This window comes from Gadus morhua, chromosome 15, assembly GCF_902167405.1.
Source record: "Gadus morhua chromosome 15, gadMor3.0, whole genome shotgun sequence".
In the NCBI taxonomy this organism is placed as follows: Eukaryota; Metazoa; Chordata; class Actinopteri; order Gadiformes; family Gadidae; genus Gadus; species Gadus morhua.
The window spans coordinates 15,181,590-15,209,089 of record NC_044062.1 but is presented as its reverse complement, the minus strand read 5'-3'; the positions used below and the strand labels follow the sequence as shown (position 1 = coordinate 15,209,089).

General features: G+C 46.7%; 1 protein-coding gene across 3 annotated transcripts in view; it reads right to left on the bottom strand.

The window, feature by feature from the left end:
* Positions 1–27,500, bottom strand: part of dntt (deoxynucleotidyltransferase, terminal) — a 64,738-nt gene that overhangs the window by 17,800 nt on the left and 19,438 nt on the right. For 2 of the 3 annotated variants that reach the window (XM_030379304.1, XM_030379303.1), the window contains 7 exons: positions 25,137–25,307; positions 23,037–23,108; positions 21,302–21,425; positions 19,441–19,573; positions 11,482–11,584; positions 3,206–3,460; positions 2,552–2,635 (listed from right to left, as the gene is read on the bottom strand). In XM_030379304.1, coding sequence (XP_030235164.1) covers positions 2,552–2,635; positions 3,206–3,460; positions 11,482–11,584; positions 19,441–19,573; positions 21,302–21,425; positions 23,037–23,108; positions 25,137–25,307 — 942 coding nt within the window. The remainder of the gene's footprint in view (positions 1–2,551; positions 2,636–3,205; positions 3,461–11,481; positions 11,585–19,440; positions 19,574–21,301; positions 21,426–23,036; positions 23,109–25,136; positions 25,308–27,500) is intronic. The other variant, XM_030379305.1, reaches the window with a different exon arrangement.

Here is a 27,500-nt window from a genome sequence, read left to right as displayed (position 1 = left end):
CACAAACACCCACACTCTCACACTCACAGTCGAACACACACACACACATACGCACACACACATACGCATACAAATAGCCACATACACACCCACACACACACACACACACCCACGCACACACATAAACAGTCAAACACACACACGGTTAACAGAAAATTGCTTTTGCATGTTTGAAGGGACGCTGGGTGTGTTGTGTGCCATTTTGTGTTTTGGTCGAAGTGCGCCCGTGTGCGAACTAACCGGTACACTCCCTGGACGGCTGCTCGGTCAGCAAAAGCCTGCCCACTGCCCTTCTTGTATTCATGAATAAACACCATCTGATGCAGCCGCCCGTGGATAATATCTGTCAGGGAGACGCTGGCCTGTGATCCCAACGCTCCGACCCCCATCCCTGGGGAGATCTCAGACTGAGTATGGGTGTGGTGACAGAGTCCCTACGTACCCCCCCCACCCCCCTCCACCCCCCCCCCCCCCCCCCCCCACCCCACCCCATAACACTACCGCCTTCCTCGGCCTTCCACACCCCAACCTGCCATCCATCGCTGCCGGGATCGTGTCTTGTTCTGCTTCAGAGACGTCGTGTCCCCCTCCCCCCCCCCCCCCCCCCCCCCCTCATCTCATTCCCCGCCCTCCAGTATGGAAATCAGAAGCAGTGAGTTCCAGGAAACAGTAGAGGGAACGGGGAGTCGGGGTAAATATTCATCCCAGGTAGAGTCTGTCAACCGTCAGCCAGAGTGATGCTCCCTCAAAAGTTGTTGTCGGCTTTGATGGATATGTGAACTGTTTTTCTACCTCTTGCTGGATTGATGAAACCGGGTGTACAGGGGGAGCCGCACTCTTTTTGAAGATTTCTGTAGTCTTGGCTTTTTACAGAAGGACAAAGGCATGCAGCGAGGGGAGTTGATGCTGCTGCACAAGGAGCCAGTTCGCTTCAGAGACCTGTACGGCTAATGTCTCGGCATCAATTCAAAATCCACATCAAAGAAACTGAAAAACCTCTGAACGCTAAAAGGGTTGCTAACCAGCAGTCTTTCTCGTCCCAAGCTTACCGCGATGTCACACGCTTCTTCAGATATTCCCAAAATTCGCGCCGCTAACTTTGCCTAAGACTCTGTGTCAAAAGTTGTGTCAGAATGGATTTTCGCATGTCAGGACAGAGTTATCAGTGGCGTTAAGAAAACCCATGTGTCAAAAAGCGACAGTTGTGACAGTTCTTTAACGGAAATGTCAGAACCGGAAAGCACGGCGGTTCGAATGACAATGCTTGTAATACGGCAGAGCAATTAAAATACAAACAGACACACACACATACATAGACGCAAACACACACACACCTACACACACACACACACACACACACACACAGACAAGCACGCACACACGCACGCACGCACACAAACTATTGATGTCAGTCCTTGAGTTTTGGACTTCACAATTAAGTTCCTTACTCAAACAAAGGCCAGGTGTCACTAAATATAATCAAATTAAGTCTGACTGTGTGGGTGAGCAGAGAGTTAATTGGTTATTAAATCAAATGGATTTGCCGTTAATTTATTTACAATCCTTTTATTATTGAATTGTTTGGTTAAGACTGTGATGCAATATATTTATTTGGCAAATGTATCAATGCACCCTGCGTTGCAATGCAATCCGTCTCACTCTTTTCCAAGCCAGCCGGTGTCGTGATACAATAACAGTTGGAGGCCTTTCCTTCTTATTTACCTGATGTTTATGTGTGTGCGTGTTTGCGTGTGTGTGCGTGCATACGCACGTGCACGCCTGTTTAAGTGTGTGTGTCTGCGAGCGTACGATGTGGAGGACTTAATTAGCACATAAACGCCTACCTTGTAGCAATAAGGCTATAATTAAAAATCGTGCTTTCCTGCTATCGGGTTCCTGCACACCCACAAAAGAAAATACATATTTCACGGACCGTTTTCAGATCATTTCTCACGCCTCCCCACTGGTCCAGTCAAACAGTCAAAGCTAATCCCCTCTATTGCCTTCAAGGTTGAAAACCGCTGGATAATTCCACATCCAGATTCACAAGCACACTTTCTGCAGGCTACACATTGGGCAAATCCCCGGCGATGGGCCGACTCTGGAGAAACACACGGTTTCGAATAATGCAGCGGTAGCTGCATTATTGTGAAAGGCCAGAGAACACTCACTGCTCCTGCTGCCTTTGTTGTTTCTCCCCGTGATTTACATGGATCAATATCTTACGGCTCCTGCGCATGTGTTTTTAAGTCCAGCCGTCCACTTGTCAGTATTTGCATAGGGCTCCTTTGGGCCATCACAAAACTGACGCGTGATTGGTTGGGATTTTGAAATGGTCTTTGGTTGAACCTCTGCATGGTTCTCAGTAGGATGGCTTCCCACTGTCAGCACAACATGTTTTGCTACTCTTCCTACTCTTTTAGTTAAGTATTCCAAGAGTGGTGAGGTTACAAAATTGATGGGATTCTTTTATAATCCCATCAATGGGATAATAAAAGTATGTGAAGCACCCTCTGTTTGGAAGTGGACGTGGAGGAGGAGTGCGGGGTACCTTGGTCTTGTCCCACAGGCCATGGTTGTCCAGCAGCATTCTCTTCTCCTTTCGGGCAAACCTCCTCAAGTCTCTCTCAAATTGCTGTGGACCAAAGCAATCGATAATGTGAAATTAGATGCAATTTTTCCTGTCTACGTTTCAAAGGCACTGAAAGGAAATAGCAACTGGAGGAAATACCAGATTTAACTTTTTTTGCATCTGTGTATTGGATAAACGTATGATTTTTTTCTTTAATGGTGAACATGAGAGGACCTTGTTTTTAGTTGTCTCAGATATCAAAAACCTTTTAGCCACTTTCAAAGGATACCTCCAAATACATGTCTACTCCAAATTATACTGCAAGGTCAGTCTGAACAGACCATCAGAATTTTTTTTTCAATAAATGTGATCAGATGAATTGAAAATATTGTGTTTACAACACAATCTCCCCCCCGAAAAAGGGACTCAATAGACACAATCAACAGATTCTAACACTTAGGATGAGTTGCTGGATGGAGAAAATAAAAAGTGTTATTTCGGCACATCTTAAAGTGAAGATAGCAATCTATTTTCCCCCGGAAAAAGTCCCAAATCTCCTCCACCCTAGTGCTTATTGTAAACAATCCAACTGAAAGTATCCAGTCTTATGGATCCAATCACAGCGGTTCTCACCCTGGATCCTGTCCAGCCGAGCAGAGTGAAGGCGTAGCGCTCCATGGGCGGAGCCACCACGTCCACCCTAACTGCCCTCCAGCTCCGGCCGTCGTGCTGCCCCTCCGGCCGCTGGACACCCCCCTCCACCTGGCGGTCCTCCAGCCGCAGGATGAGGAAGCTCTTGGCAAAGTGGTCCATGGCCTCAAAGCTGACACCGGGCAGATTATTGATGTCAAAGGTGGAGGGGTGGTGGTCGCAGTACAGCAGAATGCCCTGTAGGGGTCAACAGAGAGCAGACCGTCAATCAGTCACAGGTTCGAGCGTCCACATGACAGGTTGTGTTGCCTCGCTGCTGGTAAGATAAGAATGTTTATCGTGGATCATTGTTTGGGAGTATATCATCGCAAACAATTAGACAACAAAGTCAGTGATGGGCAGTCATGTGAATCACTGCCAAGACTGTACTTTAAAGCTCTGAGTTCTGGTTTAACTGTTCTGTTGGTGGGTTCCCCTGCAAGTCTGTCGGGCTGTTCACAGGCGAAAGCTGAGTTTCTCCCATGTAAAACAGCTCTACTGTGTAGCTTGTTGCAATCTCTCCGTCAGGGACGTTAAACGCGTATTTAGGGGACTGAATTAGATAGGATGTGTCTATGGGAGTCTTAGAGAGGAGAGTTAGACTGTGTGAATAACCAATGTAGAGCAAGTGAGGAAAGAAACGAAAGAGCGATAGCTAGGGATCGATTGGCTCTGGACCCAGGCGGCTCTGATTATAATTTAACCTGGACCATGGAGCACCATAATGCTTCACCTTACAAATCCTCCATTTATCCCGCCAGCCAATGGAAGTTTCGGGGGTCCCTGGAATTCCCAGGCGGCCAATGGATCAGCCTCTCTCGGCTCGAGCAGCAGTAATAGGCCGGAGCAAAGTGCCCCAAACCAGGGCCGCCCGCTCTTCCCATCCCGGCAGATAACCGGGGTTAATGGCAAAGCGTCAAACACCTCGCTCTCTGCTTCCCGCCTCCTTTCTGGGAGAAAGAGGAGGGCCTGGGTTCCTGCTGATAGCGGTGTACTCATTAACCGACAGCTGAGCTTCTTTTGAGCGGCGCGTGTGAAGTCCCATCCCCCGCCTCCTCCATGTATGTTTCGCTCATCAACGGTCTTCTGAGGGGTCGCACAGCGGGCGAGATAAGAACCCCCCCCTCACCCCCCTGCGTCAAATCGACCGTCCCCCGCTCACCCTGATGGCAAAAAGGGGAACACGCACCCGATTACACATCACACCTTCAAACTACAGAGAGAGGGAGACTGGGTGAAAGATCCTGAATCCAAATGTTCAGCAAGGGCGAGGCGAAAGGCAGCGACACTCTACTTTGATAATGAGCCTAAAGAGCGACAGAGCGAGAGTCGTCTGAAATCCCCCCCCCACACACACACTCCACTCCTTCAGACCCACGAGCGAGCCAAAGTGCAGAGAGGATGTCTGCAATCCGATCTCATACATGGGGGCGAGCTTATGCGTGGAGACACTCATCACAGGCTGTTCTGTTTCCCAAGATGATTCCATCCAGATGCCTTAAGAGCAGATACAAGCAACTAATGACTTGTGAGCGTGTCTGTCACGCAGTCCATAAGGGGGCATGAACGCCATTGAAACCAAACCGCGTGCGAATCCAACGAAAGGAGATTAGCGGCCTTGTCAGTCAATTGAACTTCCTGTCATTCTCTCTTCTGACGTCTGTCCCTGCTGCTTTCCAACATAGCTCTTGCAAAAATCAAAAACGGCAAAAACAAGTGAAACACACACCCAAAAACAGGGAAGCCGTGAAGTTTTTGTGCGTTGGAGCAGCGCCTGAGGGTTGTTTAGCCTGCCAGCGGTCTTTAATCAACTCCCACGCAGCAGGTAATGTCAGCCGCACTCTGAGAGGTAAGCTCATTCCACCAGAACTGTTTACACAGGGAATTACCAAAGAGAAGATAATTTGTTTTCCCCAAAGCTTTTTTTGCTTTTGAGTGTATAAAAAAAAGAGAGAAGAAGAAAAACAACTGAATCACGAGATTCAACGCTGTGTCGGGAACGGTGATGCCAGGTATCAGAGCTCAGGGTATCTATGTTTGTTTTTTACTAAATATTCTTCTGCATAGTTATCTTGTTTTGAAAGGGTCAGCAGCACGGCCCGCCCCGGGGAACATTAAGTGCCGTGCAGTCAGCGATCTAATGACATGTTCCCCTCTGACACAGAGAACACATCTAGCGCCTGCCGCCAAGTCACAGATTAGTATGTATTAGTGGGGCGTGTTGGAACCCCACTCGCTGACGTTGATTCAGCCTGAATAAAGTGATGGCATCGCTAATATGGAGGCGCAGCAAGTTTATAGAGAGAGGGGGAGAGAGAGAGAGAGAGAGAGAGAGAGAGAGAGAGAGAGAGAGAGAGAGAGAGAGAGAGAGAGAGAGAGAGAGAGAGAGAGAGAGATAGAAAGAGACAGAGAGAGAGAGACAGAGAGAGACCGAGAGAGAAGACAGCTTGTGAGTGTGTGCTGTGTGTGTGTGTACAACATGCAGAGCCAGAGCATCGCCTTTTTCGAATCAGTGTCAACAGGAAAAAGTAACCATTAGCATTGAGCAGCAAAATGTTACTGTGATTCTAAAATAATAATCGCACTTCCGCATAATCACTGATGTGTCACCTCTCACATCCCTCCCCGGCCCTGTGGGCCTTGGCTCTGTGCAACCAGGGCAACCGAGCTCCTGAACCCGACGACATTTCTAGTGCGCCCACGGAAAGTGATGAGCTGTGTTCATACATGGGACTCGGAGGCAGAGAGGGATGATAGAAGGAGGACAGCCTGAAGCCCCGCCCCCCACCCGGCTGCCATCGGAGGGAGGCGAGGACCTTGAAGCTTATCGGGTCCGGAGCTGCTGGCTGACCTTGCATCCTGTTACCCTCCCCCCCCAAACCCCCCGCCAAGTTACACCCCTCAGCAAGCAGGAAGAGGAGGAAGAGGCGGAGAAGGGACATACTAAAAGATGAACCCAACGGCGCAAGGACATTGCCAGATAAATGTACGTTTCACCTCCCCTCGGGTGGTGGATAGGGTGGATAGGGTGCTGATGGTGTGAGTGTGTGTGTGTGTGTGCACTCCACAATATTATATTTCAAGTTAAGACGTCCCCACAAAACACCCGCCCGCACTCCCATACTCTACCCCCCCACACACACACACACACAAACACACACACACACACACACACACAGAAACACACACACACACCCAACCCCAGAGGCTCGGTTGCAGATGACAAGGTCATACGGCTTAAGAGCCCACCTTTGCCACCGCTACTTAATCACCCTCCCTCAAGCCCCTCCCCCCCCCCTCTCCCCATGGTATCACCCATCCCGGCCCAGTTCTAATCCCATCCATCGCCGACGCTACAGTTATCCATTATCCAGTACTCCGCACTACTGCAGTGGGCCCCGCCGGGCTGGAGCAGAGCTGTAGTGGGAGTTTGGGGGGGGGGGGGGGGGGGGGGGGGGGGTAGCAGACAGCCTGGTTTACACTTTTGCTGCGAACCGCTAATGAGGTGAGTTTAAGGTGATGATGTCTCCTCCTTGATGCTGATCACAAAGAAATGTGTTAAATGTCATCATCGTCATCCACATCCTCATTACACTCCGGAGGACACACACACACACACACAGTGGACACACACATAGAGAGTGGACACTCACACACAGGGGACGCACACACATACACACACACAGGGGACACACACACACACACACACACACACACACACAGGGAACACACAAACAATGGACACACACACAGACAGTGGACACAATCCAACAGGGGACATACACACACAGTGGACACACACAAAGGGGACACACACAGTTGGACACACACAGTGGACCAAATAAAGTGGTCACACCCACAGTGGACACACATTGTACTTACACACAGTGGACACACACACATTGGACTCACACAGAGTGGACACACACGGTATACACACACACATTGGACTCACACACAGTGGTCACACACAGTGGACCCACACGATGGCCTCACACTCGTTGGACACACACAGTAGACATACACAATGACCTCACACACAGTGGACTGGAAACACTGTGTGCGATAACTACCACTACTGCTTGTGGGTCCTTTGCTGACTGTTAAACCAAATACGTGATGCACCATGTCTGCAACAGACAGGGCATGGGGCAGGGCCTATTTCGTCCCTGTCTTTTAGCCGGCTGGTGTTCTGTTCTCTTGTCCTCTGCATTTGCACTCCTCGGTGGCAGAGTTGGCGCCGTGTGGGGGCGGAGCCCAGCAGAGAGCTCCAGCGAAGATGGATTGGTCCTACACCTCCGCAGTGTCGTCTCTAGATGGTCTATAAGCCTCTCTTACAGATCGCCTGCAGATCGACGGCCTAGTTTAAGTTGGCCGTGCGGGATGTTCCCGGGCCGATGATTATCTGGCATTCTGATGAAACGGCAGAGATATCTCAGCTGAAGTTGCGGGATCATCCCCTACATCCCCCTGGAGTTGGACTTCTGTAGGACCGTTAAGTGCACTACACAGTGTTGCTAGGTCACTCTCAGGATACGTTGAAGGCACTTAATGTAAATGGGCTCAGGCTGCTTAAGTAGAGCTTCGAAATGCGCTCCCTATTTCTGGACAATGTTGCCCACTTAGAACCAGTGTTTCTAAGTGGGCAGACAGTGGATGTTCCACGGCCATTTCCTCCTCCGACCAATAGAACAGGCGAAAGGATCCGCAATTACAAGTTAGGTAATAAGGAACCGGAAGGTCCCCTGAAGGGACAAACATGTGTGTGGATGTGAGCATGTGAGTGTAAGTATGTTTGTGTAAGAGTTTGCGTGTGCGTAAATGGGTGCGTGGGTGCTTGTTCTTGTGCATGTGTGTGCTTGTTCTTGTGCGTGTGCCTGTGCTTGTGTGTGTGTGTGTGCGTGTGCATGTACGTGTATGTGTCTGTGCGTGTGTGTGCATGCGTGTGTGTGTGTGAGTGAGTGTTGGAAGCATGGGGAGGGTGGATAGAGAGAGACGTATTTTTAAACCCGTCTTTGTCTGATGACAAAGTGGGTACACTGTGGTTCTCTGGACCACTCTTTCCTCTGCGTCTAGCCCCACTCTGGGCCTTCCCCTGGGGAGCAGCAGCTCCCCCTGGCCGCCCTACACACCACGTCCTTGTGCCAAGTGGTGTCAAGAAGGACAGCTTAGGAAGTTGTTCACACACGCTGTCGGCAATGTCAACAACAGCACGCCGGTCTGGCTTAGGCTTGTATGAGGTGGCTTAGGCCGAAACGTGGCCAGCTTCAGTATATCAATGAGAATAATGGGGATGATAAGAAGAATATTTAGAATAAGAAAATAAATCTTGACTCTTTGTGAATCTTCACTCATGGTTAAATGTAATTTAGTCATGGAATTGGTAAAAAAAGAATAATTAAAAAATACAAATAAATGTGATTCTCCTAATGTTATTATTTTTTCATATCATCCACACTGCCCTTGGGAGGTCATTGACAGGTCCAAATAATATAATATTGAATTAAATTACATCATAATATATCATCTGAAAGAATATAAAGCAATATATAAGGAATCAAGTACAGCAACTTGCTCATTATCACAATTTAAAACTGACAGGGTGACGCAGGACCCAAAGAAAACCCCAAGATAAAAAACTAAAATTACAGCGTCCATTGCAATGGCCTGTTATTCATAGCAGCGGTCTGCTATTCAGAAATAACCTCTGAATGCCGTAATTGACCAGATCAGAAGTGAGCTTTCAACAAAGCTATGCAATAAAATTACATATTAAACAGACATTAACAGACACTGTTGGTTCTGTTCAGCCTTATCCGAATATAAGTAAAACATAACTGTAGTAACATAACAGTCAGACACCATTACAACCTTCAAGTCACAACTCAAAACTCACCTGTTCAAACTCGCACACAATGTCTAACTGATCACTGTTTTGATTGATTGTTTGTTTTGTTTTGTCATGTTTTTGTTTTATTTTTTTTATTTATTATATTTACTTATTTATTTATTTATTTTATTTATTTTTCCACAATGTTTTTTAAACGATTTATGATGACTATATGCTCTGTAAGGTGACCTTGGGTGTCTTGAAAGGCGCCTCTAAATTAAATGTATTATTATTATTTATTATAACTATTATAATTATAACTAATGTGAATAAGAGAGGGACCAGGACATGAAGGGAGGCTTTACCAGACCGAAAAGGATTCTGCTGGTGCATTTGATCAGTAGAAGAAGTTTAAAGAGGAGAGTTAAAGAGGACTTACAAGACGTGCTGTTCCTACACATGCTGTCATTTTTTCAGTCGATTAGCATATAAATTGTGGAAATGGCACAAGTGATATGCATGGTTGTAAACAATGAAACTGAACAGAAGTTCCTCACGACCTGACGAGACAACAAATTATTCTCTCCAGCTTTTAGCTTTAACTCCTTCTATTTAAGGCGACTACAAAGTATGTTTCTCATAATGAGCTGTCTAAATGCTAAATAAATTTGTATTCCTAAAATTAGCTTGTATTTTCCGTCACACAGCTGTTCGAGGCATGAGAGCCAGAAACAGTGTGTCTACATGCCCTCAAATTAAATATTTGGTTCACGTTTGGAGCACATTTTGACCATACAACTCTGGAGTGCGGTGGCACCCGCATCACTGCGGTGACAAACAGTGTTCAATAATCCCCTTGAAAAGAAACGGCCAATAATTGCGTCATTAATTTCGAAAAATTACATCATTACGCGATGAAGGCGGTAAGCGCGCCCTGCGTTCGCTCCATCTCGGTCACTCAGCTCTTCACAGCCATTCTCTCATCATTTCCTCCTCGCCTCACAACCTTCCCACTCTCCCTCTGGGTCTTTTCTGTCTTTTTCTCGCCGCAGATTTTCCATCACAGAATCCATTTGCGGTCCAGCATCCTCTCCCAGCTCCTCTGGTCTCTGCTATTTGTTTTTTAAAGTGTGAAAGTGAGCCACTCCTGAAGAAGAATGGCTTTTCTTGTAAAGGGCTGTGGTGCCGATGCTAAAAAATGGAAAATAATATGGCTTTGATATTCTGTGACAAGCCCAACCTGTCTGTCCCTCTCGGGGCCGGAGAGGGGCTCCGGAGCACATGGCAGAAAGAGCCCTCGCTGGTGCGGTGTGAACACAAAGGGCCCTCACGGGCGGGAGCTGCTGTTCCCCCAGCTCTCTGGGGGAGTTGCATAGGCAGTTCAGCTGGCTCTATGATACACTGAAACTTCGTATCAGCTTTAGTTTTGAACGTCTAATCGGCTCTTGGAGACACCTGCCTTGAATCCGGTCTCCTGGGTGCTGAGGATATTTATGTTGTTTCACTATGACAATCGTAGAACAGAATGGTGAATAACTGAGTGAGTATTATTGAGAACTAACATGCCGGAGCAACCCTCATCAACGGGGTTCCGACTTCAATAAGCTGAGAGAAGACAATGAAGTAAATCGAAACAACCAAGAGAAAGAGAATACACTCGCTATTTTTACAATGAATTTGGCAACGCAACATCGGAAACGGAAAAGGTCGCCTCTCTATCGGAAGGCGCAGCTTATCTCGACCTCCCGCCCCTCAACCCATGTAACTGGACACCTGTCGCTTCCTCCACAGCATGCTCGGAAGTCCCGCCCTCTCCCAGCTCAGGTCAGGTGCAGTTTGTTTATTTGGTATATATATGCATCCAGACAACACAGTAGTAGATACTAAAAGCACTCCAGATCCCGACATCAATAAATCCACTAGACAGATAATTTAAAACGGATTAGCTTCGATATCCTACTACGACTAGTTCATCTGAGTGATGGCTGCTAAAACAAAGCTTATTTTATACTTCTTTGTCCTGCACTTTAGGAGTATAATTTCCAGAAGGAAGGTACGAAGATAACCACACTCGGTCGAAGCACCCAATCTCAGGCGTTACAGCGTAAAACGAGAACCCCTGGGAACGAGGTAATCCTTCAGTGGTTCCTCTGAGGTGGGGAGCATTGAATTCTGATGAAACGCATCGCACTCACAGCTTGATTTCTGAGGAGACTTTATGTGATGGGCGTACAGACGCACATCGCATAATACTTCTTCCCTCTCAGAAGTCCAAACTCGGATCAACCATCGAATGAACCACATGCTATTTTTGTCGCCACAGCTGCCCTATTTTCTGCCTCGGCGGGGACACTCAGTGATACCAAACTGTGTCCCAGTGACTCCTTACCTGGCGTCTCAGGCTGTCCACCAGGCTGAGCAGCAGGGTCTCCTCCTTGCCCTGCTCCGGTGTGCTGAGCAGGAAGTCCACGTCATGACCAAACTCCTTCCCCCTGGACAACAACAAACAGACATCAACACACAGACGCATTTAAGTCGAAATGCGTCGCCCGCAATCATTCGTAGACTAAATAACCCACTTACACTCACTTTTACTCAACTGGTAGTTGTTTAAGGGTTTAGCTTTCCTTTAACACAGCTTTTTGAAAAAGATGTCTAAATAAATATATATACTTATTTTAGATGCAACAACTGATGGGGGCGTGAGGGGGGCTGGCAGAAGGTGCTGTTAAAAGCACGCAGCATGCCGCGGTCAGCGTTACAGCTTTTTATTCCCCCGCTATAATTCAAACAATTTGTCTTAAGTTGTTAAGCCTAAAGACTCAATTTTTACAGCAGCTGCCGGTGTGTTTAAAGCATTCTGGGAGAATCATCATTTTCCACTTGGATCCATGTGATAAACTGTGTCCATATGGAGCCGCAGCCACGCTGCAGTACGGCAGGCAGGGAGGGGGTGGTGCAGGTGGTGAGGAGGCTATAAGCAAAGTCATTATCAAGTTAAGCAAACACAATGTGTACACAGATAACCTCTCCGCCGGTTGACCCCAGGCCACTGTGTGACGCCGCTGACGCAACTTCCGCGTAGCCGGCTTGGTTTGTTTGGTTTGGTTAGCAGGACGCTTAGCGTCGACCTGCTATCTCGTTTTGTATCTATTTACCGGTATTTATATCTCCGACCTGTTCTGCATACTCTGTATTGTATTCGCTGTTTCCTCTTTGGAGCTCCGTCTGCATCAACCACGGTCAGCATGTACTCTGGGTTGCTCTTCTTCCGCCTTTCTCATAGATAAGATAGCTCTGTTAGAGTGACGTATCCGTCAGTTAGAGGATGAAAGGGTGCGGTGGTGCGGCCTCGCGCGGTCTCGAGGTGTAAAACCAACATTTCTTCCTTGCTAATTCAAGGGAGTTTTTGGGTAATGGTGGGTGTCGTAAATATTTGGCCTGTTAATCCCTTTGAGACTGTGATGGTGATTAAGGGCTATACAAATAAATTTGAATTGAATTGAATTAGTTGAGCTGTTGAATACCCCTGACGCCTATATACCCACACAGATGCGTTTGACGAATAGCTCTTATGAACTATGATCTACACATTCATAAGAGACAAAGAAAGGAAGAAAATACATCTGAAGCTTGGACGTCATAATTGCCATGCTAAAAAACAATTTCCTCCTTATGTGGGAGTAACGGAATTTTCCGGATCTCATTTTCTCTCACCTCTTGAGTAATATATGACTAATAAGATTGGGTTCATATTGTTTTAATGAATACATTGTCCACCATATCTGCCTGATTTGCTATACATTCACACCTCATGTTGGGGAAATCAGCAACCATTGTGGTGGAGTGACCTAATGTTTTACGACAACCACACGTTCAATTCAATGCATATGCGTCTAAGCTGTCCTTCAGACATGTGGTTTGGTATCACAGACGTACTGACTCCCACAGCGGCCGCCCCCGTCGGGGAGGCAGACACACCACCATACACCACTTGTGTGGAGGGCGGGTGAATACCCCTCGAGCCCCATCCTGCCCACATGAAAGGGGGATCATGGCCATGCTGACGCAGGCCCGCAGTCAGCTGTGGTGGCTGTAACACTGCCTTGGGGGGGGAACACAGCGGCTGGACTCAAACCAGATCAGGATAATCCTGTTGCACACACAGCAGGACAGCTGCCAGCTCTTCTGCCAGCCCATTAGGTACTAGTTATTGCAGGTTGACGCACATAGATAGACACACACACACACACACACACACACACACACACACACACACACACACACACACACACACACACACACACACACACACACACACAAACCTACTCACAAACATGAGTATGACGTGTTATTATGAGGGATTCCACATCAGTCGAAGGAATGCTTATTGATTCACCGTTGTGAATGGCTGAATCGTATTGGTTTCTTCCACGCCTCCTCTACAGTGCTTCTCCGTATTACCATCTTTATAATAACTTTGAATATCATCCTCAGTGGCTCTCCTCCATATTTATAGAAGGATTGTCAGATATGTAATATTACTCTACACATGGCTTCAAGGACATAAAAGGTGGATTACATTTTAGGCTCGACTAATTTTATTGGACGATTTGAGTTCTTTATTGAACACGCACAGTGTAAGCTTACAATTGAACCAACGCTCACAAGTCTCTGATATACAAATACACCATAAATGCAAAAAAGGTGAGCAACCAGCACCAAATGAAATGAGGGGAGCCAGGAGGGCAGACCATTGCTGGTTTGTGGGGAAATTGCATGGCTCTCCGTGGCTAATTCACAGGTTAAGCAGGTGTAACCAAACAGCTGTTTAGTGCCTGACAAGGCAGTTACATGAAATGGAATGAAACTAACCCTAACATTAAAACAAAGTGTGTCCATCAGGCATTGAACAGCCCAGTGCCTGCTGCCAATTTTATTCTTGCCAGGTGATTCTGCAGGATTGGCTGAGATTTAAACTGAATGTGGTTCGATATTAATATGTTTTTCTCTCTCTAATCTTTAATGAACCAAGGGTTAGGGTAAGTGTCATTTGGGCAACTCAATTCATGGTCGCAGGTTTCTGGGGTCATTTTTCACACTTGTTGACAGACGTTGTCCTTCCATGCTAACCTCTGGGACGATCTATAGTCCCAGACATTTTGGCCTATTTGAAAACCAGGTACCTCAGCTGCCCATCGGCTAAATGTGCTACTTTCTTTCCAGAATCTCCCAACACTCGTAGATGGCAACGCAGCGTTTCGGAGATCCTTTTCTGAGGGCTCATGCAGCTCCTCTTGCAGGGAGAAAAGGCTTTGCTGCGCTAGCAAAATGCACTGGAGTGCACTGCGTGAATGTGTGCCGTGAATAGCAAAATCAAAGCAGAAGATCATCAGCATGAAAATAGTTTCCCTCCAATCAGCTCTTAAAGCCCCGAGATTGTATTGAAGTGTCTATCAGTGTCAGTGTGTGTGTGTGTGTGTGTGTGTGTGTGTGTGTGTGTGTGTGTGTGTGTGTGTGTGTGTGTGTGTGTGTGTGTGTGTGTGTGTGTGTGTGTGTGTGTGTGTGTGTGCTGCATGTGTGCGCGACTGTGCGTGTGTGTTTGTGTGTGTGTCTGTGTGTGTGTGTGTGCGACTTTGCGGTGATGTAGACTGTAGCTTTCTAAAGCCAATTTAAGGAAGCAGAGATTAAACAGATTGAGCGAGGGCATTAGTGGGTCTAGGAGTTACTGCAGATGCTCTCTCTAAATGAATCGCAGACAGTGGGAAAAGGGGCAGTCAGCGTGTCACACACCTTCTCTACAGCACAATTATTGTATTTTCCGCCTCTCTCTGACTAACGACGTAAGCTCCGCTCTCACACAACAAATTTATTGAGCATTGTGCGTCAGCATTAGCTTCAGCCATGTGGAGGCGTTTGGCCAGTTGGAAATGCTAAAACTTTCGACCTCGGGTTGATTTCTCAGAGTAAAAGTTGTAAACACGTTATTTAACGAACATTAAAAGAAAGTGTGTCTGAATTGTCAGCGGATGGCATTTGACGATGAAAATATTTGGACTTCAATTTCTGCTAGGGCCACCACTGTCTGGGAAATGTATGCACTCATGGCAAGTGATCCAATAAATGCCAATGTTTCCGGGACCTAGCGCTACATTGCCCCTTTTCACTCAACCTGATGCTAATGTAGCTAACAATGCACCTCTATTGCATGAGGGAAAACGATTTATTATTAAACTTTGCCATGAAGGAGCCCTAAAATATGCAAGGATATTCGCTCATTTAAGAAGAGGATGGAGTGAATAAATAATGGCTCTGTAGGAGGCACTTCCTCAGAACTACATTCTAGGGTTGTTCAAGCACAGATCATAACGCCTTATAGTGTGGTACATAAAGGCGTTGGGGATGTGTGGGTAACATCTCTTTCAAGAGACATAAACATCTCTCTTTTTGATGTAGGCCTATACAATGAGAGAATGCCCTGGTTCACAGTTTTTTTTTGTAGATAATTGTGACAAATGGGAATTGATAAGGAGCAAAGCCATGAGGCCGGGATCGGAAATTGGAGATTTGCAGCGTGGTGTCAACAGCCTTTTAGCCAGCCAACATTTTTTGTGATATAAGGCCTCGATAAGACACAAAAAAAGAGACATGAATCTTTACTGGCGCCACAATTGCGATCCATGGTGACAGGGAAGGTATGTTCAGCCTCATATCTTTTTACAATCCTCCCCTGCAGGCAAACCACTTTGGGACGTGTCACCTGCATCTTAAAGAGGTTCTTAGAAGAGGAAGATCAGTCTATCTCCCCCTGTATCCCCCTGGCTCTCATTCCGTTGCCATCGCCCGTTTTCTTTCCAAGGTAGACAATTTTACTTAGCCGGGGCCAGCAGGATGCACTTCATCGACTGCGTTAATATGTTCCGATCGTTTTTTTGAGACATTGAAATAAGCAAATTAGAGACGAGGGAGATGAACTGTTCTCTCTTTCTCTCTCTCTCTCTCTCCCTGGACGATAGACAATGGATTAGAATGCTAAATTTCTCAGGTTACACCAGAAATCATGGCTAGGAAAGCTGAACTTCACTATGAGTACAGCTCTTTCTAAATATATATAATTAAGATAAATTAGCGAAGCCAGGCATCTTCATTGGACTCAAAACTGTTTCTCTGAGCAGTGGACTAGATAAAGTTTCTAGCTCCATTTTCAATTATGTAAATTGGGCGTTTTTCAATAATACAAAAAGTTAATTACGGACTCACAACACATCCATTACCCTCTCACTCTCTCTCGTGTGTGTGTGTGTGTGTGTGTGTGTGTGTGTGTGTGTGTGCGTGTGCGTGTGCGTGTGTGTGTGTGTGTGTGTGCGGTTGCTCGACGGCATCCAAGGTTCTCTCAACACACACGTTGTAGCATCCAGGTAATACGCGGGCTCCGTCTTCCTGACGTTGAAGACATTAGGCCCGCCTCTCGGGGCCCTCTCGCGCACGGCTCCGCAGCTGGCTCCTGGCCCATAACAATTTATAGTGCTCCCCTCCCTCCCTGCCGGTGTTAACTAGCCGTGATGCACTAATCACTTTTTTCAATCTCGTTTGCCAAATCCCCCTCTTGAGGAGTTGATATTTACATCCATTCCAGCTGTCGTCTCTCCCTTGAATGATGCTGGAGGATTTTTTCCTTTAATGTGGGCTCAGGGCATCATTACACTGACATAAGATACTGTGGATTCGATCACGTGACTTTAGGATTGTGGCGGCCATCTTTATCTCATCTGTTGTCATGTAGCATAACAGCAAGGCAGCTACTTAAGTAAGTGTAGGAAGTGTTGCATCTTAAAGCATTTTTTTATTTTTTATAGAAATGTATAATTGCTTGTGATCTTAGCCCCAAGTAGAAGTAAAAAAAGAGCACAGTGTGCAGTAAAGGCAGATGGCGAGGCTGTTCTTTTCCCTCACTGAGCCGAGACTGCTGATAAGTCTCATATTCCGATGGAACCTCAAAACATAAAAGCACGGCATAACATCCATCTTGTTTAAATTGATATTTGATATTGCTTATGGGGATTTATCGCAAAGATAAGTCGCTGTGTTTGGCCATTTTTATAACTTCTGCTTTGCATATGTGGTATACATTCCCAGCGATTGTGTCTGATCCGTTTCCTATCCGATGCATGGAATATAGACCTATTGACAGATCAGTCCACCACCTGCCTCTATGGTCTCGGTATAATTCACTCCCATTGGGACAAGGTCAATATTCACAATGTACTACTGCTTATCAGACACTTTCATCCAAGTGGAGGGGATAGGCTGCTTGCTCACAGAATCCTAAAGGTTAAACTGCAGTCATTGGGTATCAAACCCAGTAGCTTTCTGTTGGGATCATAGCCACTATATTATCCTGCCCTCTCTTGTAATTTATATTAATATTAACATGAATAAGCTTCACATATGACCTAGTAGCCTACCAAGTGCTTTCAACTATGGGATGTATGTGGCATTTTTCTGACAAAGTACAAGCCAGTTACATTGTGTTTCAGATTTTACTTTTGGTGGCGATGGTGTATCTATTTGGGGGTGTCATCAAATATTTACAGAATAAAAACTGTCTTTATTCAAACTCACTCTACTTTCTTTCCACTGTTAATCTCACCCTCCTACAACTTATCTAGTCCACCCTCCTACAACTTAAAACAACAACCCCCACACATAAAACAATCAGACACCATTACAACCTTCAAGTCACAACTCAAAACTCACCTGTTCAAACTCGCACACAACGTCTAACTGATCACTGTTTTGATTGTTTTTTTGTTTTGTTTTGTCTTGTTTTTGTTTTATTTATTTCTTATTGCTTATGTTTATTTATTTTTACACAATGTCTTGTTTTTTAAATAATGTATGATGACTATATGCTCTGTAAGGTGACCTTGGGTGTCTTGAAAGGCGCCTCTAAATTAAATGTATTATTATTATTATTATTACTTACATAGTTGCATTGCATAGGAAGAATAAGATGTAATTTCTCTTTGATGACAGCTGTTTGGACAGTGTAAATCAGGCTATTATTTGTCCTCAGTGGTCCTGATGGCTCTGGTTTTGCAAAACAAGTGCAGCCCAGTGCAAACAATGACAACCTGTGGACAATGACCACCTCTAACAATGTTCAGGATCAGGACTTCTGATTTCAATGCAAACCAATTACTGTAACGACAGGGTTGGTTTGGTTGGTTTTTGTCTTTGGTTTGTTTTCTTTATTGTCGCCTACACATCGTCACGGCACAAAATAAAAGACAGCTGGTACTGTCACGCCACATAAAACAAACCCTCCCACTAAGTGCTCCAAAATGACCGAAACACACTTCTTTGGATACTTTGAAATCTGCCGAGAAAACTTAAGCAGAGAAAGACGTGAGGAGAGCGAAGAAAGAGAAAATGAATTGCCCCTTGCTTCCGGTAGACACACACATACACACAGTGACCAGGGTGGGGCCCCAAGACAAGGGCTGGCTCTAGAACGGGCCGGCACTGCAGAGCCCGGTCGGTATGCTAGCACTACTTGTCCCCAGCCCACTGCCTTTGAATTATTGAGCAGACCGCACGGCACTGCCCGCAGCTAGGGCCAGAACCAGCCCTATGCAGACTTCTCTGTTCCTACTGACAGGGCAGATAGCACATTAAAAAACAAGTGCAGTTCAAAGGGGCCTCGACAAGGGGAAGGGGGATGTGAGAGATAGCCTGAGCCAGTAGGACCGCTCGCCATGTAAAGACCGTAGCCCCCCCGTGAACAGCCCTCAGGGGGTAAAAGTGATTACAGCAACGCGCTGCAGAACACAGCATAGTCTGCATACAGCCGGGGGAGTTCTCTTGTGAAATCAGAGTGTTGGAAAAGTATTGCAAATCTACCCCATGTAATCCCGAATCATCCGCAAATGTGGACACAGCCAGATAAGCCTCGAACCAAATGCAAACATGATCAACGGTGTTTCTAGCAGGGCAGCACTACGTACAGAGTGTAAGTACCGCAGAGCATGATGGGAGCTCTTTCTCTCTTGAGTCCTACCTGATGACCCTCAGATCCACCAGTGATTTAATGCCATTAAATATAATCACTCACACACACACACACACACACACACACACACACACACACACACACACACACACACACACACACACACACACACACACACACACACACACACAAACACCAAGATCTCTCTTAAATGACAAAATAGCTAATTAAATCGAGATCTTGCAGCTAGAGATGGTCCGAGCCTTTAGTCCGTCTGAACCCGGACTTGGAGCCTGGTCCCCGAGTCGGGACCCGGAGAACCAGGAGCGGTCGTACCTACGAAAGCCGCCCGTCAGCACCAGGACGGCGTGCGCGGAGATGCCCAGGGCCGCCTGGTGGAGGATCTCCCCCAGGGCGAGGGCCTCGGCCCGGCTCACAGCCCTGGAGATGTCCCCATGGTGCCGGAATCCTAGGGAGGAAGATACACTGACGTCATCAGGGAGCAGGTGGATGTGGGGCAGCCATTGAGCCAGGATTCCTGTGGGTTGGCTGTGGACAACGGGATCCGAACACAGACCCAGGAAGCAAAAGCCAGGGATTGGACTTTGGATGGGCCAAGAGAAAATTGTGCTGGTCCTTGTATAGTAAATTAATGATTCATATATTATTAAAGCTTTCTGATTGGGTTGGCCGATTCCCTGGTGGCAGGCCCCCTCACAGCTATGTGTCCGCTGGAGGACAAAGAACCAAACCGCTATGCACTGTACCGGCATTCTGCCCTCTATAAATAGGGAGTCGATGAGCAGGGACATGAACCCTGCGCCTCGAGATTAAAAGTCTGCTGCTCCAGTGTCGGAGCAACCCCAGGCTATGTTATTGTGGAAGGAGACAAGGTCGGAGTCGTATCATTTATGAGCAGGAAGTGGGGTGTCAAGGGGAGACGGGATGATGAGCGGCTTGTTGTCCGAGGGCCGTTGGGCGTCGTACTGTGGATGGTATTCAGTGTTGTCCTGACGACTAACTGTGGCCAACCTTTGTTTATTCTATCGTTTGTCAATCTTCAACAATGTAGAAACCACTGCCAATAAAATAAGATCTTTTGCTTACGCATTTTGCTTATTGTTTCCCTTTTCGCTTTACTTTGAAATCTGATTTTGTTGCTACTCATTGTTATCCAGCAACGATAACAAAACTGACAGACTTGATTAAGTTGTCTGTCTGTCAGCATAATGCATTACGGGTGGAGGGGAGGGCCGAATGGGCCCGTCAACTTGTCCCAAGTCATTTTGATTTGCCATCTGATGCCTTGCTTCACACAGTGAAGGATTGTCCAGGCAGAACGGGTTTGGCATAAAAAATAAGTGGAAAACGGGGGAAAAAAAGGCTCAACATGCACAGTTTTATTGAAGGGAATTGCGAGCTGGGGCTCCAAATACATTTTGGGAATGTCGTTCTCTGATAATATTTGATGTCTTTGTCTAGCCTTGTATATTCTTATTTCATCAAATTAATTAATTTAAGGATATTAATGTTATTATGTGTCAAAATTGATGTGACAATTCAATACTTATATAACCCTATATAATTTCCAGTTTCACATTTAAGTTATCCTTTATTGTCCCGTTGGGGTTCTGCACTACTACTCCCCCCGCTGGTATTTTTTGTGTACCGGTCGGGATTTGAACTGGTCACCCTCCAGTTACTGGTCCTTAACCAGTAGGCCACGGATTTAAAAGAAGGCACTATACTAGAAATGGCTGAAATAACCCCCAGCATGCACCACTATGTGTGCTAAACAAGTCCTCCCGCACCTACAAATCTCAAGGAAGAACGCAGCCTTTGCTTTCTGATTGATGAAAACTAGTGCTAGTGCCGTTCTACAATGAGCTTTGCCCTTCATAGCCACAGAGCATCGATTTTTATAACAAATACTGGTTTATTATTGCTTTCTGACTGTAATCTCAATGCTGGTCCCCTTTCGGCCCACAATGGTTGTAATGTTCTTCCTTCACCAAGCTCCTTCAATAAGGGTTCTCCCACCGGAGCACATGAACGCGTTCAAAAGGTCGATGCTACAGTTGAGCTATTGCCCTTTTTTGTATCTCTGTCTCTCTCTCTCTCTCTCTGAAGTCCTGACTTCTTTCAGAAACCCATCATTTCATTGAGAGGCAGTGAAATAGCGATGGCTCCACTTTACCTGCTTTCTGCATGCTGTTCAGTTCAACACCGGGGTCTTCCAGAGCGTCATTGAGCGTGCGCAGACCCCCGCGGTGCCACTTCTCGGCTGTCTTTGGCCCAACCCCAAACACGCTGGTGAACAGCTGGCGGGAGAGAGAGGCACACAAGATGACACGCTCTGAAGAGAGAGTCCTTCCGGTGACGGCCTGTGGTTACCTTCTGATAACTTGTGAAGGTAATCAGTAAAATGACAGGGGGCTCATTATAAAGCAGTGCATAGGGCCCATACTAAAAGGGTTTGGTTGTAGAAAAGCCAAAAATGGCGGGCGGTAAATTAAGAGGTGTAAAACCATACGGTCACACACCTACAGGTCATTTTCATGTAACAGTGATTATAAATCAGAATCCACCTGGAAATGTGGGAACATTGAACAGTCTACCCAAACAAATCCAACGATAAATGGTCAATGCAAAGTACCACATGAAGCTGGAGACATATCAATTAAATGTTGATCAATGGAAAAAAAGAAATCTGCCACATAAATGAAGGTGCTTGTGGGTGTTGTTTAGTGGCCACAGCGCTGGGATCACAACCATAATGCAATGAGTGACAACACCTTAGGCCGCGGTAAATGCAGTGCCTGTGACAGACGAGACAGGTCATGTTCACTGCAGCGCTTTGACAACTGAAATCGTAGGCTTGGTGATAAGTGCACAGTATTACGTTATATAATAAAAAAATCAAATGGCACTCTGTTCTGCTATTTTTTACAGCTATTTGATGTAGACTTTCCACAAAGTAAATCAGTTAGCTGCCATTCAGTCGGCTCGTCCTCCGGCTTTGGGTTGGGATATGTGATGGGGATACATCACTGATTAAATATTGAGAGGGATTTGATTGAAGATTTGAGTAGGCTCAAGCTATATCCTTTCCAATTGAAAGGTGCTTATGGAATAGTTATGGCTCACTACAAGCACAAGAACAAATAACAGGGCCGGTTTGAATGTTTATGATAAAGGGAAAGTATCTATCAAGTGAAAAGAAAGGTGGGAGAGGCATCATTATACAATCTGGCTTCAATTCACCGGCTCGCCATTTACATCGCCAACATCCCCTGCTCGCAAAATGTTTGCGTAGAAGTATACACCTTCCCGTTCAAGTTTGTTTAGCTGCCAAGTAGGGTACACCTCTTTCAGGCCCCGTTTTGTGTGTTGACAGCGGTTATAATGGGGACCCCAGTGGTTCAATAAGCACCAAACAGAGAAGAGAAGAAAAATGAAACACCTAGGAAATTTTGGAAGTGACTCACTCCTTCCCTTAGTCCCCATTCTCTGCACACTGAACATTATGTAGCCCACTGCTTATGAAACAGCTAAGCCAGAGAATATGTGGAATTCATTAAACAATTATGACCAGGTCCAGAGAAGAATGGCTGCCACGTGTATTGGTTGGATAAACAACATAATTTGCATAAATAACTAATATGGGCCGGACCATCTCTATTAGATGAATGCCATGACACTGAAAACCGCTATGCATCATGGGATACACTGGGGGAAATAAGCTTGCATCAGGTGTACCCTTATTTTGATGCTGCGTTATCGGTACTGAACAGTGCACTTTGCAGGGAGCCACATTTATACACTCACAATGTCGGACAACCCTTCAAAGTGGTGACATCCTAAGGAGTGAACTATAGAGGGAACAATCGGACCGATTTGAACATAGCCCAATTTGTCTTTTACCAACATACCTTCAGCCTTTGATATCTGTCATTGCAAAGTATCTTCTCCACTTCAAATGAACGGCCGCATTGAAGGATCTCCTGAAAAACAAAAAAAAACACAACAGTAACACCGCAAAGTAAAACAAGAACAATGAAGACAACGTTGTCGTAAGCAGTGTGGTTTGCAGTAACCTTTCGATAAGCCCTGTGCTAATAAAGCAAACATTTCCTCACTTGAGAATATCATCCACTTATCACAAGCGCTTTGTTCGATCTGTATTCCTATTTCTCTATCCTGAGACTAACGGCTTTGTTGTTCTGAAACCTGGGATTAATACAGGTTTTATGACATTCATAAAAAGCCCCAAGGTGAAAAATTTTTTTCCATAAAGTTTGTTGTGGAATGCTTCGGTTCCAAATTTAATTGTCTTCTTCTCTCGGCAGCACACAGCCTTATTTGTTGATTACATTATAACTGTTCATTTTGCAGCAGCTGTATACAACAAGTAGGAGGGAACTGAGCAATAAAACAACATCACAGTAATATGGTTAGTATTGCCTGGCAGCGTGCAGTAGAAGCCACTATTTCACCCAGCACGCCCCAATATTTATCAGCGTGCCCGAATGTGTGAGAAAGAGAGAGAGAGAGAGAGAGAGAGAGAGAGAGAGAGATCGAGAGCGAGAGAGAGAGAGAGAGCGAGAGAGAGAGAGAGAGAGAGAGAGAGAGAGAGAGAGAGAGAGAGAGAGAGCCAGAGCATTTCTGCAGCCTGTGTGTGAAGTGCTATCGGGGACAAAGGACTCATTCCCTGGTCATACTTGGAGTGCAACATAGTTTGACAAGAACCTTTGAGGCCTGGCAATGCCGCCAACGCTGCTCTAACGAACCCCTTAAGCTTTGAGGCAAACCCCCAACACACACACGCACACACACACAGGAAAAGACCATGAGAGGATAGTAGGCGCAAAGCAAGTTCCCATGCAGACTCATGCAAAGACACACACAAATACACATAAGTTATTCAGGCCCCAACGTTGCCTCAATTCTCCCAAAACTTTTGCATGAGGCAGGCATTTGTATCCTACGTCGTCTTCCTCTTTGTTCTCCCTCGGCGCACTCCTTTCAAAACACATTCTCGCCCATGTGCAGCGGTAGTGTGCGTCACAAGCCGTTGTTTTTGTTCACTTGGTGGCGTTCTGCTGCCCTGTGTAGCTTTCTGTTCATGAAAAGGGACCTGCCTCTGCAAAACACAGTGCACATCTCCACACAGAAACGCAGACAAGGATGTGTTTGGTTTTCCCTTTTCCCGGCTGGGGGGGAGGGTTCTGCTGAGTAATGAATCTGTCCGTGCTGTGATGCATTCGTTGCATTTTGAAATATGCTCTGTGTTCGTGTGTGTTCGTGTGGATGGGGATCTTTGAGTGTCAGTGAATAAGGCTCAACTTTTAGCCTCTATCCTTCCCTCTGGGACCTCTGCCTCCTCTCTGAGTAAACATGTCCTGAAGCCTCTGCCTGACAGCCAGCCATGACTCCTGCCCTGAGAAGGCTGGTGACAGAGGGAATGCTTACCAAGTGACCCTCTATGACACGTTCTCAGGGAAGACGGGAGGTGGGTTTCTGTGACAACTCATGTGTGTGGGTTTGTGGGTTTTATCTGTGTGTGCCCTTCCCCTTGTGCTGAAATGTATGTGTTTGCGGTCTGTGTGTCTGTGTGTATATGTGTGTGTTTGTTTGTGTGTGTGTGTGTGTGTGTGTGTGTGTGTGAGTGTGAGTGTGAGTGTGTGTGTGTGTGAGTGTGAGTGTGAGTGCGTGTGAGTGTGTGTGTGTGTGTGTGTGTGTGTGTGTGTGTGTGTGTGTGTGTGTGTGTGTGTGTGTGTGTGTGTCGGTGTGTGTCGGTGTGTCGGTGTGTTTTTGCGTGCTGAGTTGTGTTTGCACGCCACTGATCCCGTCCACCCATTTCCTCTGTGTACAAAAATATACTATCCATAATAATCAAAAGAATAAGAAAAAGCCCATGTTGCATCACGTAGCTAACCCGTCCGGGCCAGCCGGCCAGCCTGTGTCTGCTAGCTGCGTGCGAGTGATGGCTGAAAGAGCCGAGAGTGGGGAGGGACAGGAGAGCCCCCTACCTCCATGACCGCCCTGGTGTGCTCCCCCAAGCAGGGCAGGCGGGTGGCGGCCCCCAGGCGCTCCACCGGCCAGGGCACACTCTTCAGCACGGAGGCGGCTCGCCTGAAGGCCAGGCATTGGCCATCGCACTGGCTGAACTCGTAGCTCTCTGCCATCACTTCAAAGGCATCCTGCAGGTGGTGGAGAAGGGGGAGGGCGGGGAGAGAGAGAGAGGGAGAGAGAGGGGGAGGAAACATGAGTGGAAGATTGGAGTGCCTCGGCGGCACCGAGGGAGTGATGATGAGGAACGCAGCGCCGACGCAAGAGCTGAGGCTTTGGGGGAGGGGAGGCGATATCTTAAAGCTCACTGCTTCTTCTGCAACTTATTAAAGTGAGCCCCTAGGGTACCCAGCTCTGTTCTCCTGCCTGAACGCTGACGAAGTCTGGCCCTGGGGACGGAAACAATGCCCGTAATGCCAGCCCTGATTGAGAGAGGAAGAGGAGGTTTTGATGTGTTCTGTTTCTGCGTAAAGGGGCCATGACTTGGCAGTAGTGTCGGGCGTTGTGCAGCAGTGATGCAGGCCACTGCGAAGCGGACCCCCACGAACCAGCACCGCCTTGTCCTAGAGAGCGTCTTCTGTGAATGCATTGTTTTCGGTGAAGGTGAGGTAATAACACTAAAAACATGATGGGGGCTGGGGGTTGGAAAGGTGTGTCAAATGTGCACTCAACCGTGAGGTTCACTGCAGCGTGGTGACAGGGATCAGACCCCCCAACCCTCCCACCCACCCCCCCTCAGATCCTGTCCCTGATGGGTACAGCGCCATCCCTTCCAGATGACCGCTCTCTGAGGTCCCAAGAGATCTGTCATCAGGAGGGGTTGAGGTAGAGGTGGTGTGTGCTCATACTATGAATACACCATCGAAATTATGGTTGATTTCTTTTCTTCAAGCACACATTGTTGCTGTCAAAGCTGAGAATGCGCATAGCGGTACTATATAGTTATACGAGTGGTAGGTTCCACCACAACATTTCAGACATGATATCTACGACTTAACGATCAAACTTTAACTTCCCTTGAAACAGTGTAGATTAAGAAGTTGACAGTATGGTGGCCTATAGATACCAAACAGAGACCTGAATAAACTAAACCAAACAATCCCATCAAAGTGCTGTTGGAAGACCACCAGCTAAATTTGGAAAGGGTGGAAAAACACTCACGACCGGATCCACGTTTGAAGTAATACTCCATTAAAGTAAAAAGTGCTGGCAAGGCGTCAGAGTGCTTGGAGGTACTGCGGCAAAAATAAAGCCAAGAATGCAGGTGTGTTAAGTTTCCATAAAAACAATATGACTATATATATCAGGCAACACTCCTTGTTGTTGTTGTTGGAGTATTTCTAGCTGACAGAGCAGCCTCACCCGTAGAAGTGATCTTTAAAGGTCTTTTGAAGAGGATCACCTGCTTCCCTCCCAGCTTGCATCACTAGACTCCTGTTTGTTAAGGATTCGCATGCATGGATTTTATTTCTTTTTTATTTTAAATCTAATGTGGGTTGGCTGTGACAGTCTAGATCCAAACACTGACGTCCAATAAGGAATTGAGCAGCAAAGATAATGCATCAATGTCGGCAAGCACTTTTGGCAATCTTAAAGGATTTGGCCTGTTTGTTAAGAACCCAGGTTAATTGTTGAAATTGTCAAGATGTAAATCAGCCATGATTTTCCTTCAACTCGCCTCTTGATGTGTAGCAATGGGCAGAAACTGGGCAGTTATCAATCAACCCACATCCATTATAATCCAAAAAGAGACGCAGCTCACATAGCTGTATCTGTTTAGTCCAACCCAGGTTAGCGCACACAAACTGCCCTGGCTAGCTTGTTTTCCCAATGGTGCCCACAAACGAACAAATCGACCTGTTTTGATCCTGTGTTCCCTCAGCACTGCGCATGCATCCAGGACACCAAGGCTAACGCCCCTACTCTTGCGATGGGTGTCATGGGATCTTAAGTGAGCACGGGGAGTCAGGACCTCGGTTTAACGTCTCATCCGAAAGAGGATGAGCGGGGAAAGGGGTAGGTGATAAGGGGAATGATAGCCCTGGCAGAGATAACAGCTAGGACTGAACGGCATGAGTGAAACTCGTTTGTGGGCAGTTTTTACTGCAGTGTTGGCTCAGCCGACCCCTTTGGCTCTCCATGCGTCTAGGCTGGGGAGAGAGGTGGGGCTGGGGCGGGGTCGCGTCAGGTGAGCCAAGCATGTCAAACACAGGTCGGACAGTGCAGGAGACAGACTGACCCGGCAACCCAGCGGGGGGGGGGGGACCTCTGTACATACACGCACGCACACACGCGCACATTCACACACTCATGCACGCGCGCAG